The sequence below is a fragment of the Pseudopodoces humilis genome, chromosome 5 (genome assembly GCF_049639895.1).
Source record: "Pseudopodoces humilis isolate 2021_Gansu_Grassland_sample_001 chromosome 5, ASM4963989v1, whole genome shotgun sequence".
Lineage (NCBI taxonomy): Eukaryota > Metazoa > Chordata > Aves > Passeriformes > Paridae > Pseudopodoces > Pseudopodoces humilis.
In genome coordinates this window covers 44,338,582-44,359,973 of record NC_142204.1, presented here as the reverse complement: position 1 = coordinate 44,359,973, position 21,392 = coordinate 44,338,582, and the positions used below count along the sequence as shown (strand labels likewise).

General features: G+C 35.6%; 1 protein-coding gene across 1 annotated transcript in view; it reads right to left on the bottom strand.

Annotated features, from left to right (window-relative positions):
• ADAMTS20 (ADAM metallopeptidase with thrombospondin type 1 motif 20) overlaps positions 1-21,392 on the bottom strand; it is an 82,775-nt gene that overhangs the window by 43,644 nt on the left and 17,739 nt on the right. The window contains exons 5-12 of the mRNA XM_005519525.3: positions 13,112-13,195; positions 12,402-12,526; positions 11,543-11,583; positions 11,129-11,234; positions 9,867-10,013; positions 9,088-9,229; positions 7,685-7,789; positions 1,389-1,534 (exon numbers count right to left, since the gene is read on the bottom strand). Coding sequence (XP_005519582.2) covers positions 1,389-1,534; positions 7,685-7,789; positions 9,088-9,229; positions 9,867-10,013; positions 11,129-11,234; positions 11,543-11,583; positions 12,402-12,526; positions 13,112-13,195 — 896 coding nt within the window. The remainder of the gene's footprint in view (positions 1-1,388; positions 1,535-7,684; positions 7,790-9,087; positions 9,230-9,866; positions 10,014-11,128; positions 11,235-11,542; positions 11,584-12,401; positions 12,527-13,111; positions 13,196-21,392) is intronic.

Sequence of the window (21,392 nt, the reverse complement as noted above, 5' to 3'; positions counted from 1 at the left end):
ACGCTCATTTTCTGAAATTGCTGTTTTCCACAAAAAGCAGCCTCAGTCATTGATGTAAAGAGGAAAAATTCACACAGCTGAAAGAGGAAAAACTCACACAGAATTCTGTCAGCTCTGTAACTGACTTACACACACGCTCAGCTTCTGCTGTGCATTGAATTATACCCAAAATAAACCCAACCCTTGTAAAACACTGTTGCTGAGGTGGTAATCTTGCTACAGATGTTTATTAATGCATTATTATTTTTACTTCTCTTACAGTTATAAATATTTTGCCTGGGTAAAACTGTTAATAATTTTAATGCTTTTATCAATTTAGCTGAGATTACAGTCATATTTTTATACAAGCAGCACCTCCCTCAGTAGTTTCAAATTATTATTTTACAGAATGACAAAGAAAGACAAATAGAAGCTGTCACAGTCTTTTCTGTAGACCTAATATTGGTTTCACTTTGGGGATCAAAAGAATAAAAAGGGAAAATTATGGAAAATACCCCATTTATTGTAAAGTCTAAAATACATTTTAACAGTTATAAACTCTGATACTACAAAATAGTTCCACATTAGTATGTTTTTGGGGAAGAAAAAAAGAATAAATCAACATCAAATTGATACTATCACTCACTACAGACTGAAAGAGGCATTATCTAATGGCAATCTAGTCTACTGCTTCTTACTCATCAGAGAAAATAAAATAACCTGGGCCATTTGACTTAAGTTCATTTATCCTACTAATAATATCATGCTCACATGACTTTGTAGAAAAACCCTGAAACTGTGCAGCCACCAGCTGTGCTTCTGCTTCTGGACAAGGTAAAGGTGAAGTTCCCCTTGACTTCTATTTCAGAGAACAAAACCACATAGAATTATTCAGTCAATGTAATTTTCTAGTTATAAAGGTAAGTTTTAAATGCCTCTGTTATAACCAGTGCTCTTTGTGGGTTTCTAGTGGTGGCAAGGTAGTGGAAAAGCCTTAAATCAAAGCGAGTGTTTCACTAAAGAGATTAGTAGGGAATACATATATTTATTTTTGCAGTTCTTATTGCAAAGAAAGCATCTTATGTTTAAAGAAACCTCAACAGTTAAAGTAAACCTAGAAAAAAGACCCTGCCAAACTAAGTTTTTAGAAACATCTGCAAGAATGGATAATATTGTTGAAAGACATGAGTAATCTAAAATCCTTTGCATATTAGAGTCTGTAAACTTACCTCTTTCCAAACATGGCTGAAACATATATTTTTTTTATTGGTACTTCAAACTGATTTGCACAGACTACAATACCTCTATTTTATTTCAAGCCAATCCCTAATTTTTTTAATATCTTCCTTATGCAAATGTAAAATATATTAAAACATCATAAAAATGTTAAACACAATAAAAAAACATACTCTGGTCGATTACACAGTCTGGTGGTGCTCTTGATTCCACCTCCACAAGTTCTTGAACATGAGCTGTAAGGTCCCCATGGCCCCCATTCTCCATCTACAGGACGCAGTTCCAGTTCTCTGCTCACACAAATTCCATGGCGGCAATGCTGCACCATTGACAAACAAAATAAAATTTATAATTCAAGCAAAAGGTTACTGTATATTTTAGGCACAAAAAGAACAAAATTTAAGTGCTCACTACTCTTATCTGGATCTGGATATTTTTAAAATGTTCAATTTCCTTTAAGATAACTTACCCAGTAGTCATGTTTCTAAAAATGTTATCTAGAATTCATTGAGCGCTAGGAAATCTAACAGATACTGAATATTTATCTGTTTTGTCACTTTATCCAAATATCTCTAAATGATCTTGAATTCCTGATACATTTTCATGAATAAAGTTCAAAAATAGATTTACAACTGTCTTTTTTATGTACATAATATTTTAGTTTAATTTTGAATTCGTGCTGATACAAAAAATAAAAAGTTATAAGAAATCACCAAGAAAATCAAGGTGTTTTGAACATCTCAAAAGCTAACTGTTTAGTGGGATTGTTTGGGAAAAGCAAATAAGCATTTAAGACCATGATTATGTAAAGCAAGATGATGCTATAGATTCATTCTTGAACTCAGACTTTCACACCTATAACGAAAAGTGTAAAATTTTTATTTGTATTTTATGACTTTTTTTTACCACTAATATAGCTATTATGCTATAAATGATAAAAATGGAATTAATATTTAAATGGAAAAAACCTAATAGTAAAGTAATAATAATTCTTAGAGCAAGATACTACATTGCAATGCCTATTCTGTTACTTTAGATTTTATTCTTGGTGAAGAACTACCTATTTCCACTAAAAATTACATAGAGGAGGAATTTTCATTTCATTTGATGGGATTTACATTATTGAGAAGTCAAACACTGCAAGACTATTTTGTTGTGGTCACATCAGTTATGAGACTTCACCACACTGTAACTGCAAACTTCCACTATTTATAGAAAGTAATTATCTTTTTTTCCTCAGAAGCATCAATCTCTTGCTTCTAAATTACCTTAAACTACAGCTTCAAATTACCTTAAACTCTACAAGGATTTTGGTAAATAAAGTCCCTGGCACATAAAACAACTTAAGAACCTCTGATACACAAAAGATTAAATAATGAGACAAGTTTTAAACCTCCTTTTTACAATTAATTTAAACATTACATAGGAATTATTACAAATTCATTGTAGAAATTATCAAGAAACAAGCTTTGCTGAACACACAAAATTGTCTACAGTCTTTCTGAATACAGCTGATTGGCACAAAACACAAATCTTCTTCAGTGGTTTTATCACTGCCTAAAATAACTCCTAGATACTATTTTTCCTAATCAGTATATGCTTTTGTTATACTGATACTCATGCTCACATGCTATCAACCATTTTATCTCCAATATAGGAATTAGTCACAGAATCAGTTTCTCTTTTCAGGCTTCTGCCCAAATTCCTAATCCAACTTGATGATAAAATTGCCTGCCTGCATAATTCCTTGTCACATCAACCCTTGCATATAGGCCGTATCTTTTCAGCTCTGAAAAAGAGCTTTTTTCTGATCTTTCCAGGTGATTCTCAAACCCAAAGCAAATGCAGAACAAGAGCTAGATCTTGGCATAGAACTGTGTAAATAATCCAGTCAATTGGCCAGATCATCACTTAACACTAAAACTAATGCTTTAACTTAAAACCAAAAAGCCACCATTATTTCACTGCACATGAATTCTCACTCAAGGGCTTATTGAGAGTTTGTATTATTTTTTTCAAGATGGCCTTTAGATACCTTTACATTCATGCCTTCTAATATCTAACATCTAATCCCTGGCAATCAAAGGCAGACTTTCTACATAGTCCATCCATAAGGCAAATGAGGAAAAAGAACTTGCATTTCCAAGAACTGTCCTCAGCATCTTAGGAAATAATTTTTTACTCTACAGGCTGAAGAGTCTAAATCCTCCCTCACAAAATGAATACTGCATTCTAATATAACAGTGACCTAGAATTTATGTTCTTCTTCTGTCCAGAAAAATATTTACAATAACTTGAAGGGGGATTTCAAGAAAAGATTTGTCAAACGCAATTTTATACCCACAACAGTATAATTTTGATCCATAAAAAATGCAAAGCATATGCTCACATCTGGGATTTTAATAGCTTATTCAACAAACTTGTCTCAGCTCTTATTCTGCTGCATTCCTACAGAAGCAACATGATGAAGTCACAGTAGAAAACTCCAGCACCAGACATGTTACAGATGTTCCTCTGTGTTCGCTTGAATCACTGCTTCACTGAGAATAGTATCATATACAGAGCTTTCACAAAATTAAATATAATTGCTAACAATTTTTTTCTACATTTTTTATCACAAATATAGCATATGCATCATGAAAAGTCAATATCACACACAATTCCAAACATATAGATTGCAGCAAGTGGCAAGGCTGGTGTAGTCAAGATCAACAGCTGGTTTTCTGTCAAAAAACCTAGAAATGCTTCAAATTGGAATCAATAAACCTATGGATACCCAAATTTGTTTTTATTAATAATTTCCTTACAATAAGCACTTTGAGTCTTTCCTATGGATTAATCTATGATGTGATAAATTGATTTTGAGAGCTTCCAATTTATCTCTTACTGAACTTGCTAAATTTCCAGGAAAGCAACCTTGAAAGAAATTACTAACGCATTACTTGCTCAACTTTGACTGAATCAAGGAGTGGTAGATGCATGCAGAACAGGACTAGAGCTCCTCTGAAATCAAGCACTTCCCACACAGCCCGCCAAGATGAGAAGTGGGACCCTAAGGCACATAAAAGGAGCTAAACCAGAGCAGTTAATAAAATGGGCATACAAGGCAGAAGAAATGGAGCTTGGGAAGACTGAAGGTGTTGCTACAGCATCTCAGGTCTCTATCTCTGTGGCAGGGATTCTCAGACGAGTCTGCATTTATTACTCAAATGACATTATCTACAAAACCCACACTACTTGAATTTTTTCAATGTTTTCAATTTTTTCTTGCAAAAAATCTGCATACTTTATTTCTCCCTTGAAAGTTCTAATTTTTTCTGAAATTATAGGTCATGGAAAAATATTTCATAGAAATCCCAGTTTACAGAAAAAAATTATGGTTTGAGCCCACACTTTACTCTGTTCTTACAGTTCAAAAGATCTGCTGCTGCTTTCCAGATGGTGAACATATTCCCCTATCCCCAACTCTGATAAAACCCATCTGATTTTTTTTTACTTTACTTACTTTACATATATATACACATAAAATTATTTATTCTTTCAGATTCCATATCTTCATGTATTACATTCATGAGGTAGTCAAGCTATGCAACAATTTTTAACAGTAATCAATAAATAGGCACTACCTACAAGTGAAGAACAGCAAACATACTTCGGAATCAGATGGGTATTTATTTTACTGTTCAAAACAATTCTTTGTTGCTCTGCATCCCCATTCTCAGTTGTCCCTTTACCCCTGAGTTTTATGCCAAAAGGACTAGGATGAAATCTTAATTTGCTCAGTAGCTATTCTGAGTACTTTAAGATGCTAGCTCAATATACATTACATATCTACAGTGAATAGAATTGATTAATAGAATTTGTCTCTAAAACACAAAAAGGCACATGCTTTCTGATCCAACTGTTACTTATATTATTGAAATTCCTTCTCGCTGTTAAAGAGATTTTTCCAAACTTCAGTGACAGTTCATTTTTTTCAATGTTTAAGTAGCAAACTGCCATTATGTAGAACACTGAGATATCCCCAGGACACGTAAGAGTTTGGGTCAGAATCATATAGCTGCCTCCTACCTCTCCACTCCAATGCTCAAGGAATAAAGAGAATATGGGCATGTTTCTATATTCCTCAGGAATCTAGGAAGGCTCGGAGTGCAACCCTTTGGGGTGCCTCCAAAAAATAATAGTAAACCACTCACACTTTGTTGGGTATTTTTGCTGTTATTTTCATAGCAATACAGACTTGTTTTCTGAGAATGCCACTCCTTGAAGATAGGTAGTTTCAATAACTTTTCATCTTTGAAGGTGGAGTTTTTTTGACTCAGATATGCTTCACTAAATCCAACTGTTATAGCAGTCCACAGAGCAAGATCAATTAATACAACATATGACATTTGAAATCTGAGCTTAAAAAGTTGATACTAAAATAACAAATGCCTTAAATGGATCTTTTCTGTATCTATTACAGCAATAATGTTGCAAATGCCAAATATAAATCAATTTAGCTTGCAGGAAAATATTAATTACAATTAATAGTCATCATGTCTTATGCCCATTAACATCAGCAGCAACTTGCAGTCTGAGCTTGAGAAGAGCTGTCCCTTAGTCAGGAACAGATGACAATTTGTCAGATTAATTAATTGCTGTTCTTTCTTACATCTTTCAGAGGTAATGACTGTAATTAGCTCTTTACTTCCTAGAGAAAAATGGTTCCACTGCACTAATTACATAAAATAGGTTTTTGTATTCTTATATAAAAGCAATCCTCTGATGCTGGCAAATTAGAGTCAATTTAACTGAAGATTATAAATGAAGTTTACATAAAAGATGAACTTCCTTTTTGATGAGTGAGTGACTGAAAAATGGGTTAAACATTGTAACACCAACGGCATGCATAGGATATAATCAAGCAAAGCTTCCACTACAGCCTTCAAGTAACTTTTCCTAATCTTGCAAGACAGAAAGAAGCCATTTGAGACAGTTTACTAACTACATTTGTTACCCATTAAGACACTATTTTGAAATTCCTCAGTAATATTGTCTAACCAAACATAGAATCTTTTGAGATTAAAAGTTATTGGGGGAAGTTTAGAAATAACTGAGTGAAATGTAGCAGCCTATTATACAAAGAAATTAAAGTTTTTAATAATTTTTGAACATACAAAATCATTTAAAAACAAAATTAACATTGCTCCCACAGCCCCAGAAGCTGCCAAAGCACAGTACTACATAAAAGCAGCTCAACATAATAAATCACCCACACTCAAGATAATGACTGTCATATCTGACTATGTAAAAAATCTCAGAAATATTTATTCTCACAATACCCTGGCAAGTAAGAGAACACTTCTGTTTTCTGGTGGTGAAGTGAGACATGAAGAAGTCAAATACTAGACCAGTAAAGAACTTGAGCACCTAATTTCTGTTCACTTCCCAAACAACACACAAATCCAAAACTAAAAGTCTCAAATATTTACTGGAAACTGAATACAACTAATACCCACCATTACTTCTGTTTCTATCAAGGTTCTGTAAGTGCCTTGACTATATCTACTAATTAGATATTCCTGACCCTTATGGCCAGCCCAAGAAAGGCTATATTGTCCAAGTTTACAGATCAGGATGGGAATTCAAAGACTTGCAAATGAGGAAGCAGTGAGTGGCACCCTTATCACCCAAAAACTCTTTACCAAATAAACCAATGTGCAGAATACAGGAAATGCAGTTTACACCACTTCTTTTTAATCTGTCAAAGCACTCAATCCATACTTCAAGGAGCCAGGCAGTCTTATACATTGGGGTACAAATAAGAATAGAGCTCCTTTAGCACTGAACAGACCCAAGTATCCTGAATTATGTTACAGTAGGCAAGACAGAAAATGAACGCGAGCTACGTGTGCTTATGGCACTTCCTGGAGTGGGTGAAGAGATACTGCCGCATGCTTTCACATCTTCTCTGAAACAGATACAATGCACATACAAGTAATTACTGAGACCAGATACTAATTCAAAGACTACCTCTTTCCAAAAAAGTATACACCTGTACCTAAGTGACTTACACTTAATTTGTTCAGGTTCAATAAACAGCCTCAAGATGAACCAGGGGAAACACACTTTAGGGACGTCATACTTCAGATAATTCTACTTTGGACACTACCTATCAGGAAAAAACCAACTTATTATGCATGAGCTGAACATTTCAAGCAGAAGGAAAGATGTCAACTTTCCCCTGACTTCTTTCACCTATTTTTAACCAGTATAGCATCTGCAAACTTAAATAATTACCTGAACAGACAAACTGTGGCGTTTTTAGGTCACAGGACTACAGAACTAAGAGAAAATGCAGGTAAAGTCAGGTAAACAATTTTCACACAATCAGTATTCTATAGGCACAGTATTGCCACACAGCAATCACTGATCTTTCCTACCTACATCCAAAATTGCAAGTATTGAGAAACAAAACAAGGCTTACCATTCCTACACCACAAACTGTTCCATCAGCCAAAGGCATGTGCTGAGTACGACAACCCTTGTGAACACCTTCTGTGCTTGTGCACCATAAGCGTTTGCATTGTTTCTAAAAAGAAAATCAGATTAGTTTTGTTGCAGCTACAAGACTATTTCAGACATTAGTTGTGATTATTTTTATTTTCCTCATACTGCACAGGCTTAGTGTTTTCTATTGTGCTACCATTTTCCACAGATAAAACCCCACAAAACCAAAATAGATTTTACTTAAGGCCAAGCAGGAATGTGGAATATCTGAAATTGATCCCATCAGATTACCAGATAACTTCTTTTTTTACTTCAGTAGAAAATTTTATTTAAAAATATGTAAGAGGTTACGGTTAATACTACACAGCACAGTTTCCATATAATCCTCCAGAAAAAGACTCTACATCAATTTAACAGGAATTAAATGCACTGACTAGAAAACTAAGCCAAAAGCCTCATTTTCCAATTGTTAAAAGTCTCTTAACAGACAAATAACCTTTATGGATTACAAAATGTACAAAGCAGTCTTTGGTAACACCATCTTCAGGTGTTTGAAATCCCCTTTTCCTTTCCTTTAGTATTCTCATAAACCTTGTCTCCTCTTAAACAACACCTTACCTCACCAAAAAGCTCCACTTAAATCAGTCTGAATCTGAGCTTAAATGCTCTTCTTTAAACAGCTCCAACAAGACATACAATACTGGTAGAGGAATTTTACAAGTTGGTCCAAAATCTAACTCTACATAAAATCCTGTCAGTAGTGAAAAAGTCATAATTTTGTATTTGTGCTTATATTGCAATGGCCACATTAAGTTTTCAAAACACAACCTAAGTCTCAGTATTAATCTGGTCAAGTTTTCTTTCCATATCTCAGTTTTGTATACAAAACATGCACTCTGCCAGGCCTGAAAATATTTTTTGACTCTGACAAAGCAGAGAAAATACACATTTTGGAACAAACATTTAGAAAAAGTGTTTGAGATAGTTTATTTTTAAGATATGAGTTTCTAAAAAGTATTAAAAGAAGCAGAGATGCAAGACCTGCTAATATAAGATATGAACTATAATGAGAAAACATGTGCAGGAAGTGCTGAAATAAATCCCTTTCAGCTGTTGCAGGAAACCTTAGTTTATGCAGTTTTACATATTTTAAAGGAATAATCACATTCACAGATATGGAAATCAAAATAAAACGCAACCTACTTTCTATTGCTATAGATTTCTCACATGTGAAGTTGCAATGCTGTCTACTGAGCTCTTCCACTTCAAGACAGTATATGCTGAAATATTACTTATTTCAAGATAAAATTATTCCCAAACCAGTAATTTTCAGTAATTTTTAGTATAGATTAAGCATGACTTTGTCTGGTTTTCACTCACCAGGTAAGGGCATACTTGTGAACCAATACCAAACGTAAGCTCACACTGCTTGTTGACATCATACATTGACCCAGGCAGCTGAGAGGAAAGATCATATGTTCCTCCACTAGGTTTGTCTAGGAGGCATTCACCATAACCAGTACTGTTGTAAAAAAGGAACAAAATGTGAATAAATCACTCAATTCATTGTGAACCTTCTCGCTATTCACACAACATTTACACATGAATGTCTCAGTGGAGTTATGTGTTTGCATGCCTACTTGCCTACATAATGACTTTAATTGAATTAATGAATAATGAAATGTACCAGGTCACTTGCTTTTTATTTTTTGTATTTTGCATTTAGATCCACCAAACAAAATTAAGTGTGTTTTTTTCTAGTTTTTTTTTAAAAGGGAAAAAAAATTGTACTGCCTAAATTATACCAAACACTTATTTTTAACATAAAAACTTTATAAAATAAAGGGTACCTATTCTAACCTACTAAAATAATCCTAAAAGTATTTTCAATAAACAATACCACTACATTAAAAAAAAAATCTTCTTAGCTTTGTATGTTCAGTGCAACTTTAAGGTTGTCATAATTCACTGAAAATTTAAATACATGCATTTTTCTAGAGTACTGAGGCCCTGCAAGTGGTTAAACCAAGGAACAATGTAAAAACTATATTTAAGCAATACCTTTAAAATACTTCTCAGAAATAAATGAAATTGGTAAGGAAAAAACAAACAAACAAAAAAAACCCCACTCCAACCCATAGTGTTACATTGACACTCACTCAAGAAATTCAGTGATATATTTTTGACTGCATTTTGACCAGGTCCATGGACTAGTATGATAATTTAAAGTTGGAGCCATCACATGATACTGATGTTTAATTCCAGCTTCTTTACATTTAAAACTATCATCGTGAGGCACATTAAACCTAAAAAGCAAAACAGATAAACTCCAAAACAAATTCAGCAATAATTAACTGAAACTCTCTTTGCTGTAGGAGCAAATGCTTGAGTTTTGAGCTTGAAAATGACTTAAAATTTAATGGGACTCACTAAATACATCTATCTGACCTTTTGGCAATAGTTATCTTTAAAATGCCCTATACAATTATCCCCTTATTCAAATGCTCCTAGTTACGTAGTGATGGATACTGATGGATGAAGAATTTTACAATTAACATAATCTTTTAGCTTACCAGAAAAAATTCCAGTGTTTTAGGAGTGTGCCACTTTAAAGGAACAACCCATCTCCTCAACTGAATAAACAAATCATGGCTGGTCCGTCCACAACATACAACCCCAATACTCACATCATAACTCTTAACACTCAGTAACAAAAACTGCAGAGCACATCCGTTTCATACTTGATGCAACTAACATATCATCTTATTTTACTATCTCAGTTCAAGCACCAAGACAAATACTGTGTGTAAGTGGACTTGCAGGCACATGAAAATGAACAAGGTAACTACTGAGCTCTGTAACGTTGTCGTTACCTACACTGAGTCATGCTCATGGAGCTAGAGTATAGCACCTTTCTGCCATCACTGATGAGGTATGCTTCATAAAATAAAATGCTGTCATCTCCTCTTATTTTTCAGTGTAAAGTATTTCTCTTTGTGTTACTCTACTGTATTCTGAAAGGATCAAACACAAGGAAGAATATTTCTGTGTTACATTAACAATTGTCTTTTCGTAAATGTAAATTCCTAACAGGGCTAGAATACACTTAGAGTTAACAGGACTATGTTGCACTACCTAGGGTATGTCCCAGTGTCCCAACCAGCTCATATGACAAAAGGACAGAATTCATCTCTTTGGACAGTTTTTTCTAAAATTCAGGATATCAACCAAGTTATAAAGTTCACAATTTCTTTACCTGTCTTGATGCAAGGGACAAAAATAATGACTCTTCTAAAAGGACGTATCAGACGGCACCCTCTTAGAAATGCAAAGCCCACTGCTGAAAATTGGTCGTATTTAAAAGGAAATAAAATAAAAAATATAAATAAAAAAAATTACCTGCCAGGAAATAGGTACTTACACATGTCCAAGCTCATGTGCTATAGTAAAAGCAGCACTCAATCCGTTTTCTTCACTTACAGAACAACTGCGTAGTGGGTCACACATTGTACCTAGCTCTGCTAAACCTGCAAAATTGAATCCTTATATAAAAGCTTAAGAGAATGAATTTTCATGTTTTGTCATGCATTACAGTGAATGCTATGGCACTTAAGTCAAAAGTCATGCCTCCAGCAACAAATTTACACAGAACGAACAACCACCTGGCAGCAAAGTACATGCCAGGAGAGAACAGCAATAAGAAATGTGAAACCATTTTTTTTGTCTGTGTAGCTTGAATTTTGTATCTATTTTCTGACTTATTGCTAACAGATTTTTCTCCTCAGACTGATATTCTCATATATAAAATCATACTGATGAAAAAAGAGTAACTCACCAAGAGTATCACACTTCTCTCTAGCTCTGCAGATATCTTCCCTTGAAAAAAAAAGATTTATTTCAAATCATTACAACATATAAGAGAATATTTTTAAAGTATTTCACTGTTGTTATACCAGTTACAGCAATTGATTTTCTTAATTAAAAACTTTCTGTTTTTAATGCTGCAGGCCATTCAAACAATTTGTATTCTAGTGAAAGAAGTAATTTAAATTCACCAGACTAAGCCCACAGTACTGCTTTTTATCTAGTGTGCAAAGAATAAAAAATTATTATGCTCTTTCTCTACAATGCAAGATTAAGTATGAAATGATGCTGAAAAACATGCAGATTGCAGTATACTTGAAACTTGAAAACTTTTCTAGTAAAAAAGAAGAGTGAAAAAGAGACTATTCCAATAGATGAATATCAGAACCCTCACTGAGGTGATTGGTGTACTGGAAGAAAACATACCAATATTTATATGCTTTTTATTTTAAGCTTTTGATAGTTCTGATTACATCAGGACTACCTGTCACTGACCATAGTCGTTCAGCTGACCCTATCCTGTACAACACTCCTCCCCTATCACATACATGTACTATAGCTAAAGATTTAATTTCCTTGCAACACTTTCAGGTCTGATCAATTTATATCATCTTCAATGGCAGGATCATCAGATGCTTATCTATCAACATAGCAATGTCAGACTAATTGCTCACATACTGATAATCAGTGTTTTGTAAGGGCAATATAGTGTTAGTCACTTATCCATGAACAATGTCAGTGGAATGCCTAAAATACTACATTGTAAAAAAAAAAAACTGAACCATTTGTCTCACCTAGCTGAGTAATTGTGGCTATTTTAGATACTGTACCTAGTGATGAGAACAGCAGTATCGTGATGAGAAGGGTGAGTATCATCCAAAGTGTTTTGTGCTTGCTGCCATACGCAAAAATTACGAAGAGTGGTAGCTGCATTAAAAGTGATAGCTGGTCCTTCCTAAGTAAGAAATGGCCAAGAACATCAAAGAAGGGTTTTAATATTAATGCACTTGCACTTTCTGCATTGTCATTTGTGCTGCTAATCTGCAAAGTAATGACTTGAGCATGGGAAGAAAGTCAGCAGGACAACGCATAAGAATTCCCTCAGCAAACTTGTTTGAAGAAGATGTTTGAAGATCTAAATTTAGCTACAAGTCATCAGTCATAAGAACCCATTATTCTAAACAATGTATGTGAGCATTTACCATATGTTAAATATTAGAAAAATACAGTGACAATACGTTTATGATAAATAAATATGAAATACATTAATCCAAGCTTCCATATACTATCTGATTTACTTCAGTATAGGTCAACTGGACATGCTAATACAGAGAGAGGAAAATAGAGCCATTAAATACAGGCCCTGAACTTAACCTTGTATGTGACATACTGTTTCCTATTTTAAAACAAAATTACATAGTTTAAGAAAAAAGTTTATATTTAAACTAAAAAACAAATCGAACTTTTTAATTACAATGCAAGTTCATGCATTTTGTTTCTTATATAAAAATGAAATCTTTTAAGTATTTCTTTTTCTTACCTGTTCATTGTGAATTACTATTAATTTGACAATAACTATATTTATAAGATTCCCAATAGTTGCATCTTTATAGATTGCTGCAACCTAAAGAGAAAAAAAGATTAGAGTATTAAATTCACCTGGTAAACTATCCTTTTTAATAACAAACAAAGATCCAAGCCACTCAAGGTATATCAGGCATTCAGCTGTGCCTTACAGCCAAGGACATGGTGACAAAAAAAAGATTTTCTCAGTTTTTTATACCCAAACAGCTTCAATTCCATATTCATTTCCAAACAGACACCATGTTGAAATCCTAATGTAAAAAGTACACTTATTATAGAGTTTATTGATAAAATATCAAAGAAAGGAAAAAAGTAATGCTATTGTGACTGTGAAGCATCAGCTGTTTTATACAGATGATTTCTAGAATCAATACCTGAAATATTAGAGAGTTTTAAAAAGCAGTTTTGAACAAGTGCATTTTCACCTTGCTTTTAATGGAAGCTGGACTCAGTTGTGAAATTATTGAAAATGCATGACACATAAAAAGGTATCTTTCTGCATTCATAGAATTTGTATTGATATACCCAACAGTCACTTTCATACATACTCTTGCAGACAGTAAAAACCATGAGTCGATTCCATACGCCAAAGTGAACTACCTTCAAAGTTATTTTTCATAAAAGCAGAAAAAGGTTTTACATTCCAAGTAACAGCTTCAGATATCTCATCTATGTGAATTTTGGCTTAAAGCAGCAGGCGAATGACAGCCTATTGTAAACAAGAGTTGCCACCAAACATAGAAGTACTGCCTTTCCTCCCTTCAAGCTTGTGCTAAGGCTGCAAGGATACAAAAGTGATCAAGGAACTGATCCATCTGCAAAATTCTTATTTTTTAATTACATTATACTAGTCAATATGCTCTCATTTCTGGTGCAGTCTCCAACACAAGTGCTGACGGGTGGAAAGAGGAAGAAGAACAGACTTATTTCAGAAGTCTTCTGACTAGCTCAAATCACTTGTTGAAACCACAGCCTTGCAGTATATAAATTCTATTTACCTGAGATCAAGTAATACTGCTAAAACTCAGAACTGACAGAACATTAGCTCCCAAGTCATGCCCCACCTTTCTCTAAACTGGAGAGAACACAGTATGCAGCACTGTCCTTCATTCCTTTGTTGACAAACAAGCTGGAAGTAGAGGATTCAATAAGAGTAGGGGAGGAGCCAGAGCTTCAGAACACGTGGAGAACACATTTCAGAGCAGTACAGCTATTGTTTGCTCCTTTCCATATGGATTCCTTTCTTGGTTACTAACCAGCAAGTACCCGATTACTCTTGGGTGGGAATAAGAAACATCTCTCAAATACTCACTGAAGTGCTAAATCCACTGGGCATGAACAACTCAGAAGCCTTTACAAAAGGTATCTGAACTGTTCAAGCACAATTTAAGCAGAACTTGAGTGGAATAAATATTTTTCTAATATCAAAATTACCACGATCAAGTTCATAATGTGTCCTTTGAGATCCACTTTGATAAACTTAGAAAGGATATTTCTGGATATTTATCCTCCCCACAGTGTAAGTATATTCCTGTAGGAACTGTAAGAACAATTATCACATCCATCTCAACTCATGTAACTGAGAGCAAATTCCATGAATGGTCAGTTAAGAAAGAGAAGGGATGAACTGTTTTGTAGACATGACTATCTAGAGATATGTATTTAAACATATATTTTCATACAAGACAGGAAGAGCAGCTATTTAATTTCTTCATCCCTTTTCTATGGAAGGAGACAACATGTCTAATTTTCAGATGTATGAGGTTAAGGCAGATTAATTCCAGCCCAGCTCTTTCAAGTTTTATTTCTCTTCAGCAAAGAAGAAACAGAATATGGTTACATATGGCACTCCAAAATCATGTCAGAGAGGCATCTGAAATTAGATCTGTGAGAATCTTTGGCTTATTCCAAGGATGGGAAGGCACTTGTTCCAAGGATTGATTCTAATACCATTTAAGCTGATACGAGAGGCACTTACAACTAAGAATTTGTTATAGAATAAACAATTACATGCATATAGCATTAACACAAACTTCTTTCACTTTCTTGTTGCACTTGGCCTTGTAGGCCTTTATGAGATTCACATAGGCCCACTCCTCAAGCCTCTCAAGGTCACCCTGGATGGCATCCCTTCCCTCAAGCAACTCAAATGAATTCAGCTCAGTGGAACTTGGTGTCATCTGAAAACTTGCTGAGGGTGCACACAATTACGCTGTCAGTGACACTGATGAAGATATTAAAAAGTGTTGGTTCCAATATGGACCCTTGAGTGACACCACTCATTACTGGTTTCTGTTTGGACATTGAGCCATTGATGATAACTCTTTGGACTGGCCATCCAGTCAATTCCTTGTCCATCTAACAGTCCATGCAACAAATCCATATCTTTTCAACTTACTGGCCGGTTTTGGAACAGAAAGCTCTGAAACTCAGGAACCAGATGCATTTCACTGGCTGTCAAGTAAAGAACATGCAGGTCATCTGAGATAGCGACACAACCAACAAAAACTAATACATGAGTTTTCCAGCACTCTAAGGCTATGTATATCAGGTAGAGTTGGCAAAGGGATTGAGAACTGAATGGGAGAGTTAACTAGGTTCAGCTAACACCAAGTGATGCCTGAGTGCCTAAACTGTGACTTTCAACCTTCAGTGCAAAATTAGTCTTAAGTTTCCCAAATGCCTCCTCTTCCATAGTAATTTCTGCTCCTGGGTGATTGGAATTATCCAGGAAAGGAGTTGAGGCTCGAACCTTCTTGTAACTAAAACTTAGCAGTTCTTGTTCATGGTTGTAGTAGTTGAAGTTGATGGAAGTTCCCCCATATACATCAATAGTTCCTTGAAAAACAATCTTTTACTGCTGTGCAAGTGCTTTCTGTCAAGGTTATCCTGCTAACAAAATCTAGAAACACAGAGAAGGCAAACAAACCAACACAAAATAGAGTCAAGTGTCCTCCTTCCTGCCTGTTGACCCAACGTCCATTTAAAATATTTGAGCAAAAGTGTATCTTCAAAACACAAAAGTAGTTACTCATACCTCAGAGGAGATGCATTAGACTAAGTACATGAGAGAAAAGTATCTCATTGCATGCCTGAAGAGAATCTGTTACAGGACTTTCAACACTGTATCTATGCACCATCTGCATTATGTACTAGTTATCTCTCTGGAGAATAGCTGAGGCCTGAAATAATGCGATATAGATACCAGAGGTCAGCAGTTCCTGCCAAAATCTGAAACATACCTGTTTCCATTATGAGAGAAAGTAAGTTCATGCTAAATGTAAAATAACACTGCTCTCATTAACCCTATGTTTGAGTCGAACTATGGATCCTTTGCCTCACGAACATTTTCATGACCTCTGAACATTTAGTCATTACCACTGCTTTCAAAAGATCAAAGAGCAAGACTGGATGCTGATAACAAGATGGCCTTACCAGCAAAGTTCAGTATACATTCTCAGCATGGCTGAACACAAGTGAAGAGAAAATCCTGAAAATTGATAACCACAAATCAAACTTGAAGATTTACCTAAGGAACTACGCAGACTAAAATAATCCACTGAGACTTGAGATGATATAATGATGCAGGGAACTATCAAAGATCTGGAATATAGGATTATTTTTTTTAGTTAAAAAATTTAAGAGGTAAGTACTCCCTGCTCCTGCATTCTAAGGATACCCCCCTTCAATCATCTCTTATTGGAAGCATTCATGAAAAAGGATGATGAAACAGGATAGGAATTTAATAGAATACACCGTTTCTTTACAATTTCCAGATCTACTTGCTTTACAATGATCTAAATACAGGCTTCAGAGAAGTAGGAGGTAATAGCCAAGATAAAGCAAAATTAATTTCAAGAGATTTTTCAAACTCTTAAAACCAGTCTCTGCACCAGAGTACAGCAACTTAGAATGGGAAAAAAAAATATATAAATGAAACTAGCTGTACTTTAGTGGAAGAATCACAGCTTTCATTTTCATGGAACTTTGAAAGATTAAGTCAAATAGCTGTGGCTGCCGGTTGACTGGAAGGAACTTGGTCACAAAGTTTAGTTTCTTTAGACAATCCTGTTGCAACTGTCCACTAAAGTGTGACTGTGAATAGTGCAAAATACCCTGTTCAGAAAAGGTGCTCATAATCAAAGCAAGTACACCTAGAGGCTGGAAGGTAAGTCAATGATACATCCAAATCTAATTGGATATATCTTGTTCAGCTCTTTTTTTCCTTCTTTTTTTCCCCCCTAAGCATTGTATCACATGTCCTCTTTTTCTTTCCTCATTTGTTACACACAGCCACAGTACCAAGAAAATACAAATACTCATATCCCCTGAAAGAAACACGGTATCACTTCATAGTTTGTATGTCTTCTGCAGGCTCCAAAATCTCTTATGTACCACTGTAGTGCTGAAAGCATGTAAGATATCCAGGATCTGGGAGATTTCTCCTTCACCATTTCCAGCGTCATACCAATTCTTTCGGTGCTACTGCTATTCTGTTCTATGTATATTTCTCTACAAAACCGGCTTCCACAAGTGGATCCTAATGGCAGCAAAGAGTTCTCATGAAAACATGCACAAGTATACCTATGCCTCAGACTTACCATTTTATTCCCCTCTAAGTTTTAGGTCATCTACTGCTCTCTGACCCAAGTCCTGTTCATTCTACTATCCCCCAAGTTAACCAAGTAGAGGATCCACATGTCACCTAATGGCGTGCTTTAGTGGGGGCAAAAGGAAAGAATACAGCAATTTTAAAGGCTGAGTTGCCTTTTGTGTTGTTGTGGCTAGGGTAGAACTAATTATCTTCATAGTACCTGGTCTGGGGCTATGTTTTAGATTTATGATAAGCTCAGGGTTGATAATATAGAGATGTTTTTGTTATTGCTGAGCAGGGCTTACACAGAGCCAAGGCCTTTCCTGTTCTTTGAACTGCCACTCTGGGGAGGAGACTGGGGGTGCCTGGGGGGTTTGGAGGAGACACAGCCAGGACAGGTGACCCAAACTGACCACAGGGAGATCCCAGACCGTGTGACATCATGCTCAGTGGATACAGTGTGGGGAAGGAGGAGGGAGAGGGGAACATTTGGAGTGATGGGGTTTGTCTTCCCCAGTAACCATTACATGTGATGGGGCCCTGCGCTTCTGGAGACCATAGGAAGCATTGAATTAATTAAACTGTCTTTATCTTAAGCCACAAGTTTCTAGCTTTTACCCTTCTGATTCTCTCCCTGATCCTGGTGGTTGGGGAGTGAGCAAGTGGTTGTGTGGGGCTTAGTTGCCAGCTGAGAACACTCTATCATGAATGCCTGTGTTCTGTCTTACCTCTAACTTGTAACAGAGATGGGTATAAAGATATCCCTTTAATATTGCAATAACTCAGAAGATAGTAACAGTTATGATCATCACCATCTACAACTCTTCAATGAAAATATGTACCACAGTTAGATCATACTAAATCGTATACAGCACAATGTCAATGCATCCTATCTTTCAGAATCTAAAAGAAACTATCTTACTGATCATTTCACATGACACAGCCATTGACAGGCTTCTCTAGCTGTTAGAAACTACTCAGAGAAACACATGAGTGTTGCTTGGCAGCAGGTCTCCTTATTCTCCTTGTTCCTATTTTTATTATATGAGATGAGACCCAGGCAATTTAAAGCAAGTCATTTCTCATAACTGAACAATACCGAGACTTCACCTTAGGAAGGCCCCTTGAATGATTACTACTGAAGGGAAAGTCATACAGACAAGTCTAATCATTGAATACCTAATCAACAAGAACCACCACCTAGACAAAAATAGTAGTAAATAGTACTAACAGCAGTGAAGTATAAAGACTATGTGCCTGTATACATACTGCTAAATAGAATCACTTAGGGAGGAAAAGACCCTTAAAATTATTGAGTTCAACCAAACGCTGCCAAGTCCACTATGAAAACCAACCCCTAAGCGCCACATATGCATATCTTTTGCTTACCTCCAGGGATGGTGACTTCTCTGCTACCCAGGGCAGTCTGTTACAATGCTTCACAACCCTCACCATGATGTAATTTTTTCTAAACCTTCCTGGTGCAGCTTGAAACAATTTTCTCTGGTCCTTCATTTAGGGAGTTACTTGCGAGACAAAACTGACCCCAAACTCACTACAATCTCCTGACAGGTAGATGTACACAGCGGTAAGGTTCTCCCGACCATCCTTTTTTCCAGGTTAAATACTCCCAGCTCCCTCAGCCACTCCTCATATGACTTGTGCTACAGACCCTTCATCAGACTTGTTGCCTTTCTCTGGCCATGCTCCAAGACCTCAGTCTTGGAGTTAAGGGCCCGGAACTGGACACAGCACTCAAGGAATGACCTCACCAGTGCTGAGTACAAGAGAACAACCCCTGCCCAGGTGCTGCTGGCCACACCATTTCTCATACAATACAGGATGGCACTGGCCTTCTTGGGCACACTAATACTTCTGTATTAGTTGGTAGGCCTCAAGATGTACTGAGGTATCATCATGACATTTAATATACAGGCACCCTGGAGCTGCAATACAAGGAGAGTCACAATTAAAACAGTAGGCTTTTATACTCCTACAGATACCCATATGTCAAGATAAGTAAGAAGGCCAGCCCAGAGAATTTATATGAAAGATACTTAGAAAATAATTGTTTCCAGCTATGTATATTCATTGGTGCATAAACAAATACGCACTTTCATTTTAACCACACCAAATACACAACATCATGGGGTTTTATATACACAGAAGAAACATAATAAGGTATTTTCTTGGCTTATGCCAAGAAAAATATGCCTTGTGCTGGCTTTCTAGATTTTACTGGATGAGAGATAAAAAGCACTGAACATTCTTGTAGCTTTAATACTAATACAATGATCTGAATGAGAATGGGGAAAAATAGACCACCGAGATTCTAAGGAACAGACAAGGAACAATATATTCACCTCTAATTTTTGAATGTAACTATATTCATTGCCTTTCAGATGGTAGTCATACAAATTAAATTATTAACCTACAAACTAGTTAGATCTACTGCTTATTTTTAAATGATGGCTATAGGCAAAATCAGTAATGCCAAATATTTTTAAAGGCTAGAATGCATCTATGTTTTCCCAGTATGTTCTGGAAAGATGAACTGCTAACTATTGTATAGTATGAACTTCAAAGAAAGTATTAAAATGGTCTTTAAATTCACTCCATATATATTAAGATAAAATAATCTGTCTGGTTTTAAAGATAGGGTACATTGGTACATAGTCCTTCCATACAGAAAATACTTCATGATCAATGCTGATGATGACAATGGAAAATAAAAGTATAAACAAGATTCTAACTAGAAAAATCTTTTGCTTTTAAGACCTACTACTCACTACCTTCCATTTCATACATCAGTAAAAGATGGTAGGTGTAAAACTTCACTCAAGTTTTTGTCTTAATGAAAATCAAAAGCACCAGCTTTTAACACCATATTATAATAGTACTGTGTTATCATGATATAACACCACTTTATGGTTTCACAGCCTCACTGCCAGTTAAATGATCTAAATTGATGTTGTGTCAATCCTCTCCTTGAATGCATGGCTGCCACCCTCCCATGCTCCACTTTAGCACTCACGTGAGTAGGCAGCCAGCCGAGTTCACAGTCTGAGCTGGCCACCATTGCCCTACCACAGGTGTTTTACATGTCATGATTTCTTTTCAGAAAGGCAAGATTACAAAGTTTTTGCTGCAAGCAGACTAAGAGCAGACCAAGTAGATTCTTTACTACCAAACAAACTATACAAGCAGTACAGTACTTAAATAGTTGTCAATCACGTTCTTGATTCAGAAAATGAGGACAGTAACTCAAAATGTTAAATGGAACCAAATTTCAGGTGGTTTTGAATTTTATAGCAAACTCCAGTGTCTTAATGAATTAATTCAGTTGCTAAGATCATGCCTTCATGCTTGGGGCTTTGAACTTTCAGAACACAGTCTAACATAAAGTCCTCCAGTTACTAAATCTGTTAAGACAGTGCTTACTGCCTGCTCTGCCAATACAACGCTTGGAGGAACAAGAAGAAACAGGGCAGGTTAAGCAATTACAGTATTCTTATTGTTTTATTTGTCATTTCACATTAAATAATGCCACTCTTTGTGTTGAAATACAATAAAGCTTTTCAAAAAATCCTATGGCAAAGGTATTCTTTCTATCTTGAAGTACATATTTCATTCAGAATGAATA